The sequence below is a fragment of the Streptopelia decaocto genome (genome assembly GCF_964273445.1).
Source record: "Streptopelia decaocto genome assembly, chromosome: 4".
Lineage (NCBI taxonomy): Eukaryota > Metazoa > Chordata > Aves > Columbiformes > Columbidae > Streptopelia > Streptopelia decaocto.
The window spans coordinates 22,184,987-22,198,951 of record NC_138658.1 but is presented as its reverse complement, the minus strand read 5'-3'; the positions used below and the strand labels follow the sequence as shown (position 1 = coordinate 22,198,951).

Genomic DNA, 13,965 nt, shown 5'->3' with positions numbered 1-13,965 from the left:
GTATCTACAGAGAACTGGAGTTTATGATGAGTACATTACTGAGATAGAAAGGCGTGAAAAAAAAAAAAAAAGTCCTTTCATTTCAAAGATTTTGCTAGGTAAAACATGCCATAGTGTAAGGTTTTCAAAAGAATGTTTTAATTGTAGCTGTCAATAGGATGAAGTTTCTTTGCTCCTTACCTGTGGTTCCTTCAAGTACAGATGAGGTCACACTGTTGAACTCTGATGTAGAAAACGATGTCCAAGGCATATTTAGCGTAAAAGGTGAAGACTTTCAGTTAAACTGTGTTTAGTGCTGGTGCATTTGCATAAACCCACGGTCAGCAAACGATGGACTCTTTAGGTTGCAAACAAGGTAAGAATTGTGAAATGGGTTAAGAAAAGAAGGAACAGAGCATTGAGAAAGGCAAGTTTCTCCCTGAGTCTTTTCCATGATAAAATTACAGAGGCTCAGCTACCAAAAGCTGTAAGCAATGTAGCAGAACACTTATTTTCATTACAGAGCAGATAAATCAGTCAATGAGATTTTTCATTCAATTCCAATGAAAGACAGGGCATCAGAAGGAAACCTGCCATGAAGATCTGATGAGAGAGTGATTAACAACATTGAGCAGCCTGAAAATCCCTGGGTTTTTCACCCAGCAGAGTGAACATGCTGCCCAGCCAAGCGCAGAGCTGCACCCTGTCCAGTGACTAAGACTGTAAATTTCTACTGATCCGAGCCAGTCAGGAGTCTCAGCTTTTCCATTAATTGTTCAGCAAATACACATGCGACCTTAATCCCCAGGCTGAAGGATTCAATCCCTGGCCCCACAGTGATGGCAAAGCAAATGTACTTTTACATAAAAAGCACAACATATTGTTGTGTTTGTTGGTTCCCCCCCACCCTGCAATTTGCTCTCTGATTTCCAGCCTGTGTCATGCATCCACTACCAGGAATCTCAGCTTTTTTAAAACTGACAAGTACCTGACTCTGTGTGGAGTCACCTGCACCTGGGAAGGGGAACCCAACTGGAAGGTTAAGCTGAACCTGTACCCACAGCTGTGACACAAGAGCAGGTCCCTGTGAGGTCCCTTCACAGGCTCTCTCCACAACAGATTCCCTTTTCCTCCTTCCTGGGGGATCTGATCTGGCTCAACTTACACCACTGCCTGTAGACAACATCCAGGACATGAGAAAGTTTGGATTAGTGTTACCTCTGCCCAGTGTATCATTGCCCAGTAGAAAGTTTTATTCTTTGGGTTCTGTGTGGCTCCAGAAGTAACAGGAATCTCAAAACTTCTCACCTAAAGGCAAATAGGTCACATCTCTGAAGAGACCCACGAAGTCTTTTATTCTTCTACATATCTGCTTAAAAGAAAAAAGAAAACCACCACAGAGCTAGACCTGAGAAATACGTGGAGAATTTTTAAAGACAGCAGCCAGAACAAGATCAAACATGCACTGCACGTTTAATACAAACAACAAAACAAATGCAAGTAACTTACAAAGCTTGTGTCAAGTTATCACAGCTTTGCTATCTGACAAGCCAGCATACCTCACTGCCACACCTATAAGGCTAATACCAAAGATTTACATTCTCTCTTTTCATTCAACATTTTTACCAGCCAGTAGCCATGAAAACAATCTGGCCACACAAACACCCTGCTGCCTCCAGAACGACTCTCTAAATCCATAAATGAGTTGTGGGCCCAGGCAACACAAGACTCAGCCACAGCAGTGCCTTGCCACCTGAATAAATCAGAGCAAGGAGACCTGCCCCCTGTTGCTGTATGCATTGGTGCAGCTATTTTCTTTAATCCAAGGAGCCAATTAAAAAACTTGATGTTCACAGAAGTCAAAAAGGCATCTCCCGTGCTTGGGTCACTAAGCCACTATGCCAAGACAAGAACTGCCTAAAAGTGACACAGCGGCGAGTCACTGCTCAGCTACCATGAGAATACACTGAATGAAGCTCCTCCAAGTGATGAGGTTTAGTGCTGGAGAGCTGTGCTGACTTGGCCCACCATTGCTCCATCTGGAAATGATTTGTGCACACTCCAGTGGTCTGGGCAAAGGAACAAAATAATGGTGTGGAGTTAAATTCTAAGGGGGGGAACAAAGCCATCCCAACCTTAAGGCAGCATTAACCATTCACTGTGTTACTAATCACATTAGTTAGAAAAACAGGCAAGCTAAGTATATCTGCAGTCAATGACTCAAAATCCATGGAGTCCAATTTAACAAGTGAGCCTGTATTAGCATGTCATCCTGTCATTTTTTCCTGCATCCTCTCCACCACCTCCTAGAGGGTCTGTCTTGAAGGAGAGAAAAATACAAAGATGAGTGATAAACTGCACGTAACTTTTCTTTTTAATCACAAGGCACAGATTTCTACACCACAAGATTTCTGGAAGCTTTTTCTATGACCACAGTTAGCGCTCTCACTACACAAATAGTTCTACAAATTATGAGACAGCTACTTGAGGACTCTGATACTATGAAGTACCATCAACACCTTACAATCAACAATTATAGGGAAGGAAGAACGTGAAGTTTAAGGAGAAGCTAGAGAGACAGCAGATAAAATGCAAGATGCCTACAGGATGCACAAGGATCACAGCCAGAGATTCCCTTTTCCATTTGGCTCAAGCTTGTAGAGTTGTCTATTTAAGTGAGGAAAGTTCCCCATCCATTTTAGAGCCTGCTTGTGGCTGACTGCGTACAGCTGCCAATAATTATTTCACATCATAACTTACAGAACCAGAGCAAAACATTCTCCAACTTAGGAATGACTTAGGTCAAATAGCACATAACATTTTATTTCATTTACAGTGATATTTTTGAGTAGCAAAGGAACCATGACATATAGGAGCCTGTAATAAAAGTTCATGTGTCTTACCTTTATAAAATAAATGAAATCAAACACACAACACAAACGAATGTGTTCTTCTTTGAAGAGATTTGAAAAATGTCACGTCTCGATACCTATTATTTCACTTACCAGTGTCTGTTCCACTTTGAAATATAATTTAATTATCAGCATGATAGCTTTTTTTTATCCAACAGTATTTTCCAAACTCAAATAACATGCTGTTAAAAATGCTGGTTATGGATGTATCATGTCCAGGACATTAAGTTTATAAAAATCATTTTCAACTGATAGTTGAGTCACAACTAAATATTTGACTTAAAATGCTAGTTATCTTGCAAACCACTACTGCTCTTTAGAATTGAAAACCATCCTATTAAAAAAATTATCACTCCATCCCCCTTTCTTGACCCCCACCCATTCCAACACTTAAAGAATCTTTTTTTTTGTAATTCATATTTGGCATCATAATGTCTTCATACAGATTTAGGATCTTCAACCCATAGTCAGGCTCTTTGTTGATTAAAAGCAGTCACAAAAGTAGAGAGAAGTGACTATAACAAAAATCCATGGATACCATGTACACCTTCTTGGCGTTCAATGCACAAAGCTATAAAAACTGAACATAATTTTGTGGAATAAGTCCTCTCTTGCCATTTAGTGTGCCTTCTAGCCATCCTGGCTCTCTGGAAAATCGCACTGCAAAAGAAAAGGGGAAAAAAAAATTACTGCATCTTTCTATGCTTGAATTAGTACTTTTAGCTTTAGCTCCATGACACTATGCTAAGCATCCATAAAAAACATGAGTTTTCTGCAATGACCAGTTTAAGAATCTGGCTAAGAAAGATGGAGAGGATGATTGACTTAAATACTTGTGCAATATAGGCACTTGAACTGTCTTCTGTTAAGTATAGATGGTGAAATAGCTTTTAGGTGCAGGAAACTTCATTAAGGAAACAGTTAATGGAACTTAGGATGGGTTTATAAAATAGAAAAAACTAGATGCCTTTGGGGAGAAGTTAGAACTCGTATCAAATAGTGGGAAACAGTTTTAGTAACTGGAGGCAAAGCACAACCAAAAACCTGTCTTGAGCAGAGGTGATGAATCTGGAAGCTCAGAGCCACAGAAAAATGGTGGAGGATCTTACTCGTCATGAAAAGCAAGCACATAAAGGTTTATGGGGGAAACAGAAATGAACCAGATCTCATTCCAAGTATCACCTTTTCACAGAGTAAAGCTGCCATTGGAAGAGACCAGTGGAGAAAATCTAAATCATTCTGGTTAAATTCTCGCTCTGAAATTCATAGCGCTGTTCATAAACCACGAAGGAAAGGCTTAAACTATACGCCTTTTTCCTTACTGCCATCCTAAGTATTTCCCACTGCTGATCCCAGAGTTTGTGCAAAAACATCCATGAATCTAAAATAAGGAAAATTTCTGCTCAGACTCTAAATGCCCCACAACTTATTCTGTGAGCAACAGAACTAATGAAATCTGGCTTCCTGTATATAATTTGACTACATTTCACAGGAAGTTAAAAAAGAAGCATAAGCCTCAGTTCTTTGGAAAACAGACTAAGAAGTCCTCAAATTCCTCTTCAAATTTCTTACAAGAATATGGTACAGGTACATACTTATCTATGTAATTGTAAAGTCCCACACTTGTAGTGACCTATGATATTCTCTACCATATTAATTTATCCTCACAGCCTTTCCAAGACAGACATTATTTAGGGAGGAGATCAGACAAATGCTGAAACGTGCTGCCAGCCATATCAGGGCTTTATTTAAAACACATTAACACATTTTAGAATGGGATGTATGTAGCCATCTACAAATCAGCGAATTTACTGTTAAGAGACGGCAACATGTTAAGTCTCATTTTCAAAAGTACTGTAAGGCTCTAAATAAACCACACTTTCCCCTAGTTTTTCCCTTGTGTCCTATTATTGTCAGCGAAGCTAGAAGGTGTGCTCAGAAACCACAGTGTAAACCACAGCTACACCTCCAAGGTTTTCAGAAAACAAAACTGTTTTTCAATGACATGGATAGTTTAGATTCAGAACAAAAGTCTAGGCTTATCTTTATAATAAATATGTCCGACAGAAACATTCCAAAGAAAAAAAAAACACATAGAAAATTACCTTTTAGGATCTCTGCACACACAGTAACTTACATTACAATTAGTAATTAGCAGGCCCTCCTCTCCCTTTGTCATTTTATTCCACAATTACAGAGCACCCGTGCATTCTAAACTGTGGCGCTGACACCGCCACAAACCTCCCTGTGGAAGCTCCACCGCAGCAGCTGTAACTCCACCCTTGCCAGCAAATCCGCCAGCAGCTCTAGCATTGGCCAAACCTCTGCCCAAAGGCTCCTGTGCCTACGGAACACATGTGTGTTACAGGAAACAAACTCCCAAAAATGACAGATGAGGAAGAAAAACAACTAGAAAACCTGGAAGTAGGAAATTTCTACTTGTCCTCTGGAGCTCAACCTCAGTTGACACTACAGAGAGGATGGATATTACTGGCAAGTTAGTATCTATAAATTGAAGGCCTGTTCAAAATAAGGAAACTTACATCTGAGGAGATCACACTGAAATGTAAATTTACCTAAAATTTACCCAGGGGAGGAAATGCTCAAACTATACAGGATCACTTGACTCAACACAACAGCAAATTTCAAAAGGAGCATTTTCTAAACACATTTGATAACATAATACTAAATTCTGCACATTACAACACGTTCAGATTTAATGCACAGTGCCCAAGCAATTGGACTTAAGTGTCACATACCATTTCCACGCCAGAAGACTACACATGGACAGTAGAATTGAGCTTGGGAAATTAAGTATCATACATGTACATTACACAGCTCAGGGCCTCATTATTAGCAGAAGTTTCTTTTATACTCTATGAAGACTAACAAAAGAGTTAGCACTAAGATTACATTTAAGATCACCACTTCTTCAGATCAGTCTTTTTTAAAAAAAAAAAAAAAGGCAAAAAGAATTCTTAATATTCAGCAGCTGTGGTGACTGTCAGGTAGGGCAAGACTTCTGCCACCTTACACAAGAAGGGTTAAGATAGCCACATACATCACTGACTACTTCTGTAGGCAAATTAAATTAATGTCGAAGCTGTCCAAATGTACAGCTACTTTAAGCTTCAACAATCCTGTTTTCTTTACTAATCCATTTCGAAGTATAAATGTACAACAGTGTTCATTTAAAATAAAAAACACTTTACCACACAAAAGACATTTTGCTATCATGCACAACTCTTCTTAAACCAAGGACACAGGCTATTTCTAAAAAAGAGAAGGTGGTTCACAGTGTCCCCTTTCTGTCATTTCTTCTCAGTCAACGACTACAGTTCTCAGCACTTTCTCAGGCCTGTCTCATTTGAAAATACCTTGCTGCAGAAACTACCCTTAAAACTACCATTCATTATTGGACCAAGCATCCCATAGGACCTAGTCTTATGCTGGATAGGGACAAGAGGGGAAAATATTTGTACTGTAAAAGATACAGAGCAGAGAACTGAAAATTAAATATTTTCCACCAAGTTTAACAAGTGTATAGCAAGACTACACAACAAAACCAAAGACCCACCACCTAAAGCCATCACCTCCCCCAACAGTGGAAATAGCAGGAAAGTTGAGAGCCAAGAGTGGGACAGCAGCTTCCTCAGCACCTGCTGCAAGGCCGTTCCAGCAGTCCCACTCTAGCAGTGGCACAGTGTGGAGAAGGAGAATGTCTGCCCACTGGTATGATGACAAGTGCTATGAAACAATCACCCCAGCTCAAACAGACAAACAGAATCAACAGACTTTCAACTCACAATTAGTTCTCCAAGTAAAAGCTTTTCTGATTTCATCTAAGCAAGAAACACAATAAGGTTAACTTGGCATTTGCAGCATTTTTTCCTACTTTTCTGTACTCTCCATAGGAAATAGCTTCAATATTGCCAATGTGATGATTATCTAACTGCAAATACAGTTTGCAAGCAGCTCTTCCTAGAGACCCAATGCCATAAGCAGACCTTGTTCTGCTTTGGCAGCTCACAGGTCTCAGCTACAAATGAGACCAAGACTCATTTCCACAACAGTATTAGTTCATTGCCTTAGTGCCACTGACTTTAGCAGGACTGAATCAGACACTGATTCACACTGATTTCCACACCTTTGTGGACACTAGTTTTTTTTTGGGAGGAAACAGAAATGGGAGAGGAAATCTAATATATATGGTGCCTGGCAGAAGAAGGCCTCCCTTTCTGCTGGACTGCTTAACCAAAGTAATGACTCCAACAAGCTACATAAGTGAGAATTGCATTTTGTGGGCAACAGAAATCTCACTGCTAAAACCACACCACCACCAGAATACATTTCCATAGAACTCAATCACAGTGGCAAAATTTTCACCAGGAAATTAAATTAAAGCAATAAAATGTGCTTGCAAGCCCTCCATGTTTATAAATTCCTATGAGTTTTTTAAACAATCCCTATGGGTAAAGCTGACCACAGAAATACACAAACATTTATCATACTTAGGGTTAGCATGGAATTTGAAATTTAAAAACTTGCTGTTGCCCTTAAGTTTGTTGTGAGAAGTGAGGCCAGGACACATGACTAGGAGTTAAGGGGTCTTCTTTATGACTCTGCTAAAGATTTACTGCATGGCCACAAATAAAAAAGTCTGCCTAAAAAGGCTCAGGCTTGTGAATGAGAGCAAACACACTGCTACAACATGATAAATTGGTGAAGGTGGAATTCAGCTTGCAGACTGAGACTTCCCTTACAGAAGCATCTAAGCTCCTGTTTTAGCTGGTAAACGATCCAGTGAGTACAACAAATAGCGAGAGTGCCCGAAGAATATTTTGTCTCACCCTAAAAAAGAGGCAAGTGGTTGATCAGCTGAGTTGCTGCTGAATACCCTGTGCTATAACTTGGTGACCCAATGCATAACATTGAGATTTCAGGTCCTTCTCCGGAGTTGATTCCTGAACATCTCTGACAGTTCCACACACACACACCCCAAGTACAATGCCAAGCACATCAGTTTAAACATCTCCCATTTTAACACTCGGCTTTCCATCAGAATTCCTCTTCTGGAGACCACTGCTTCTACAACACTGCTGGCAGGAACAAAGTCAGAGTGGAAAATGTCAAACTGCCTTCAGTAACTTTTAAAAATTTCTAGCAAAGTCAGTAGGAATTTGGTTGTGTTCATCTAGTACTTTTTACTGGGAAAGTTGTGACTGTAACTTTCAGCAGCAGTCCGGGGTAACGACCTCCAAATGACACACAAGTAGCTGGAAAGGAGAACATCTGGCCTGTACACTCTGTTTCTCCAGGTGTAAAATGGAGATAATTAATGCACGTGAATGTTTCCAAGTGCTTTGAAATCCACAGACAAAAGGAGCACAAAGAAGTAGCTTTATCCTCATTTTTACCTCAACAAAATAATTTCTTTGCACATACAGAATAATATAGTATTTTGGGAGTAGTACTTCTATGTAAATCCTTCATTTGTCAATACCATATAAAAAGACAGTCCAGAAGCCATAGCACGAAGAAGAGGGAAGAGAGTGCCTTGGAGTCAAAACCAGGGAGATGAAGCAAGGCTGGGGCTTTGTCAGACTAGGAAAGACAGAGGGGGGTGGTTCTGGCTGTGTGAGCATGGCTTTTTGTGTTCCTGCCATGCTTGGTAGGGATGATGGGTGCCACACCTTTCCTGAGGAAAATTACTAACAAAACACTTTCTTGGTTTTCCCCATATTTTTTTCTCCCCTGAATCCTGTTTTTTAAAATTGTAACAAGTTTTGATGAGAGCTATCTTAACAAGTTTTCAGGAAGCCTTCCCGCTAGCAGTCCTGCCAAGGAATTTTGTTGTGTAAACACCATTTACCCTATCTAAAACTCTTCTCCCTAGTGCAATTCCCATTTACTGACTTCTAAGCAGTCTCTTTCAAGAACCAGAAATTTAATAACACTTGGCTCCAAGGCTGGCAAGGTTTCAATGCCAGGCAGTCTGATTATTCCTTCCATGAATACTGGGAATATCTGCTTCAACAACAACAACAAAATATACAGCCAGCATATGTCTCTCTCAATCTCAGACCATACTCTGCTTCTTCCCATATGTGCCCTTATCCAGCTGCAAACTCTTCAAGCTTTGCCTCTAACCACCTGAATTATATTGTTATGTGCTCTCAATAACATAGCCTGGAGCAACTGGGAAATAAAAATATTGGCACAGCCTAAGCTAAATTGAATTGAAGATTTTTTTTTTTTAAATCCAGTGGGTATTGTTCAGATTACGTTATTCATTTTCTTACACAATTCAATTAAATAGGAAACTTTGCTTTTTCTTTTTAACTTACCAGATGGCGCCTTAGTGTTTGTATTCCATGACACTTTAATGGAAAGACTCTGGGATTTGCAGTAGCACAACGTACATGCAATACTGAAAACACCTGAATATCCAAATATTCAGATTCTGTACACATTCCTATCAGCTGATGTAAAGCTTAAATTAAAGTATTAGTAAATCTAACCTTGATAGCCTGAGACGCAAAACACATTTTTTCCCCTATTAGATACAGGAAATGGAGTAAAGGTTAATCTCTCACCTTCTTGCACCAACATTACATTTAGCAGCTACGACAGGTGCAAGACTGACTAAATGCCTTTACTCTGTCTCAGGCTGAAGCAGCCAGAAAGATTCATCCAGGATAACAACAGGTAAGAGAGAACTGCTGCAATCAACATCTATGGACCAACAGAGATGATACGGAAGAAGAACAGGGGAGGGAAATGAAAAAGGGAAGGAAACAAAGCAGAAGAGAGAAGGAAGGGAAAGGAGAAAACCCAACAAACAGTAAGAAATAAAAGAAGATTAGAAAAGTGCAACAGGCAGTGTGAAGAGAGACAGATAAAACCTTCACTAATGGAAGCAGCACTTTTTAGTAGACATAAATTTAACAGTTACTTTAATGGCTGATACTAGCTGTATGTCAATTTGATTGATGCATTGTCACTTTGATAGTTAAGGTTATTGGTAGAGCTGCAGAACTGATGTATTACTACTTTAATTCTTCATTTGGGGGCTTTATTAGGGCATATGGGAATTTAAATTGAGTAGCTAAGGAACCTGGATTGATTCCCTGGGATCTGATGGCAGCATAGACACAAGGGTGCCCAGTGCATAAAGAAAAGGCCCTGTGAGCCACTTCAGAAGTTTCAAATATGAAGACTGGTCTGCACTTCAATGAGAATACTTCCCTATACTGGCAGGGACATCCATGACAATCTATTGGGAACCACTATGGACTGACCATTCAGTTATTATGTACATCCATTTACTGCATTTTTACTCGCACGCTGTCCTTTTTTCTGCGAATCTGCAACCCACCTTAGGCCAAAAGCCCTGCAAGGCAAGGACAACGCTTGTAAAATAACCAGGATGCAGTGGAATCAATCAAAACAAATGTTTTTAAGGAAATGTGATCTTTCCCACTGGAAAACTGCAATTAGGTTTTCAAAATGCAATCCATGTAACATTTTCCAAGCTTCCAACCTTATTTGTATGATGAATGCAAAAAGAGTCTTACAGTTGAAACATTTCTCCAGAAGCTGCCAAAGAGTCCAATTCAGTACTTGTTCATGGACAATCCAGCTCTCTAGTTGAAAAACTCAACTGAGGCTGCAATGCACAAACACCATGGTGGCTTTGCCGTAACTTCCAGAGATCACTTTGCACAAGAAAAGAATCTTAATGGTGCTTTCACACAAACACGCAAAATACAGAAGCAATTGCTTCTCGCTATACTTTCTTATCCCATGCCAACACAACAGGCGTGCAACCGTTGCTGTTCTGCCTTTGAAATGTCTCTCTTCCGTGCCATCAGATCCTGTCCTGCATGCACCAGATTTTTCCCTGTACAGTTTTAGGTCTGCTGAAGATCCCCATCAGTCACGTTTTTTTTAAAAAAAACCCTTAAATTAAAATAACTGGTGTAAGAGAATTTTTAAAGAGCAATCATTTAGTTAATTCATCTTTAAAAGGTTTCCCACCTATCTTGATTCAAATGTGATTTGCCTGCAACGCAGCTCTAATAGGAAACATCAAGTATGATTTTGTGAAGTGGGTGCTTGTATGGAGGAACCTCATGGGGACCCCAGACCACCTTACACTGAAAAAATAAAATAAAATAAAAGGCCAAACTGCGGTCTAGACCGGGCTCGCTATTTTATTTGTTTGGGAGGAGGCAGAGGATGGCAATGTTCTGTGCTCTGTCTGCTTTAAAACAAGCATCACGCAGAATAAAATGTCTATGTCTGTGCAATTTTATTGTTGTTATACATGCTAAAAAATAAGATTCTGCTGAGCTTCCTATTAGTTTCACCTGTTTAAAAAAAATTAGGAATGTTCTACTGGGGTTATGGAGAACAGGACAAAAAGATTTTTGCTTATGAGAAAAACTTTCCCACACACATCCAGTGCTAAGAGAGTTAACAGGGTGCATTTTGGGAAATATAAGACATATTTTTAGTTAGCTTTTTAATGTCCGCAGGTTGATGCTTTCCAGCTGTTTTAGATCATGTACTTTTCTCTTGTTCCTCCTGGATGTAAACTGGGAATTTGGAATACTCCTCCTTTACTGGACATCCAAACAATGATTCTCACATGCGGTACTTGAATGACTGGGCAGTACATCCCCTAAGGGTTTGGTCACGCAGAATTAAATACCACTTTCCCTCTGGAAAGCGCATATCAGATTTCTGACCTGGCAGCAAGCTAAAAGCTGACAGTGGATGAGAAGGAAACAGGCATCAATGCAGAATTTCCAGATTCTTTAGAGACCAGTGTGCCTCTTACCACTCCCCTGCCTCTAGACAGACTGAAAGACTGAAATACTGGTCTCAGTACTCACAAGGTTCTTAAGAACATAATTTTCAGATCACTTTGAATCCCTCAGTCTGCATGAAACTTGGATGAAGATTTGGCCAAACTTGAGTGTCTTCTGGTTTTTAGTATGGATAGAATTTTTTATCAAGGTCTTGTAACAAACAGTATCCTTACTGTGCTGCTACCATGAATTCATTTCTGTTTAGAATTATTATTAAATTGCATTTAAGTAACAATAATTCCTTGAATTTGTCGAGGCTCTGTTGAGTCATTCCACACCACCTCTTTCTTATAGTAGGAATTTCCTTGCAATGGAAAGAAACTACACTCTAATGTAGTCTTCTGCATCTTCAGAGTTTGTATTGCAGTAGTTATTGGCATAAGGTTTAAAAACTAAAAGCGTTCCTGTCAGTTTGAGGTCCTTGTGCATTTCCTGAAGAGTATAGCCAGGAAAGCTCACTGAGAAGTGACACAGTCTTGAGCACAGGAATCACTTTCTGGATGTTCAAATGTAACGCTGTAATTGTGTCCAGAGAAATATTTAAACACAGTGAATATTCTGCTTTCTACAAGTACATACTTTTTTGACCAAGGGGTGCCTTACTGGGTGTAAACACTCCCTTTTCTCTGCAGTGAGCACCTGCCTTACCTGGAACTCTGCCTGCTTGAAAATCCTTAAATAGATTTTTTTTTTTTTTCCTTCAAACAGAAGCCCCTGTTATTTTACAACAATAGTTCACATTTTAAAAATACAGTTTCATAGGCCAAGATGGTTTTCTCTACTGCTGATCAACCTTTTTTGGTATTACAACACATTCAAATGCTGCTGAAAAACTAATTGAATGTGTCTACTCACCAGAAGACAAAGGCATTGCCTCACAGTGCCTTCTCATATGCTAAGTAGATTCTACGTACCAGAAGTCTTCTACGTCACCATCTGTGTGCCATCAGCAGCACTGGCAGAATAGCAGTGAGGCTTGTATTTTCACCCAAAGCCATTGTAACAGGTCTGTTGATTCGTTTTTCATTACTTTATATTTACTCAAGCAGTACTTACCATCTTCAAAAATTGCTCCTATCTGAAATGATAATTCGGAGCTATGTTCTGCTTCACATGGATAAACTGCTCTTGCTTTTCGGTGGGCAATGCTGAAAAATGAAATTATGAATTATAGTCACTTTTGACTATTATGAAGACACTCTCAACTATTCTCTCTCCATTCTCATTTGGAGATGACTAAAACTTTAAACACAATCTCACATGCATCATTACAGGCTTACAATTCATATATAAAAATGCAAAAGCTGAAGCTTCACAGCTTACTGTTGTCATTTCTGAATATCATACTCCCAAATTCATGCACACTTATTTTTATGGTAGTTGAATTTCAACTACAGTTAAAATGTTGCCAAGTGCTAATCAGCAATGAAATCAACAGTAGGCAAAGCATACTATACTTAAGTTATAGACTAATCATTATTATGTCTTCTGAAATGTTTTTTCATGAATCTTGCAATTCAGCTTGTCACTATCACTCTCCAGAATTCTCTTTTTGTATTTGTTTACAATACAACATTACTAGACTATTGAAGGTGCTGTTTTGTCCTAAACACAGATTTCTAACATTACAGGTACTCTTTTAGAGGTGTTCTCAGGATGCTCAGTAATAAGCCATCAATATGAATTTGTCCAAATAACTCATTTCTCCAAGTACCATAAGCAGAGATCTTGGAATATATAAGTATTTTTGGCACATCTTATTTAATCACGCCTTTGCAAACTGACAGTTTGCTGCTGCCCAATGATGCTTTGTTTAGACACAGCACCCACACCATTAAATCATCTTTTGTCGAGCCCAGGCAACAACAACTACACATAAAACTTTGGGAAAGATCCTCCCTGCCCCAAGGAACTCACAGTCAAACAGACAATGCAGTTCGCGTGCAAAATGCAACCAGTAATGAGAAACAGAAATTTTTTTACCAAGCATTGGAAATAATTTATTAATATACCAAACTACTTTAAGTTGCAAAGCAAATATTATAAAACTTGGAGGAAAAAGCTAAGATGGTGAAGGCCCTCAAAGAAAAAAGTGAAAACACTTCAAAAGACAGACAACATGGAGGGAAGCAGAAGCAAGACAGAAGAAAAGCAGGCCAAAAGAGACTGAAATAAAGAACAAAAGAACAGATACAAGT

The 13,965-nt window shown here is 39.2% G+C and overlaps 1 protein-coding gene across 3 annotated transcripts in view; it reads right to left on the bottom strand.

Moving 5' to 3' along the window:
• The window catches only part of ARHGAP10 (Rho GTPase activating protein 10), a 150,623-nt gene that overhangs the window by 3,396 nt on the left and 133,262 nt on the right, over nt 1-13,965 (bottom strand). For all 3 annotated transcript variants that reach the window (XM_082050451.1, XM_082050452.1, XM_082050453.1), the window contains 2 exons: nt 12,824-12,915; nt 181-3,551 (listed from right to left, as the gene is read on the bottom strand). In XM_082050451.1, coding sequence (XP_081906577.1) covers nt 3,463-3,551; nt 12,824-12,915 — 181 coding nt within the window. In that variant the 3' untranslated portion in view covers nt 181-3,462. The remainder of the gene's footprint in view (nt 1-180; nt 3,552-12,823; nt 12,916-13,965) is intronic.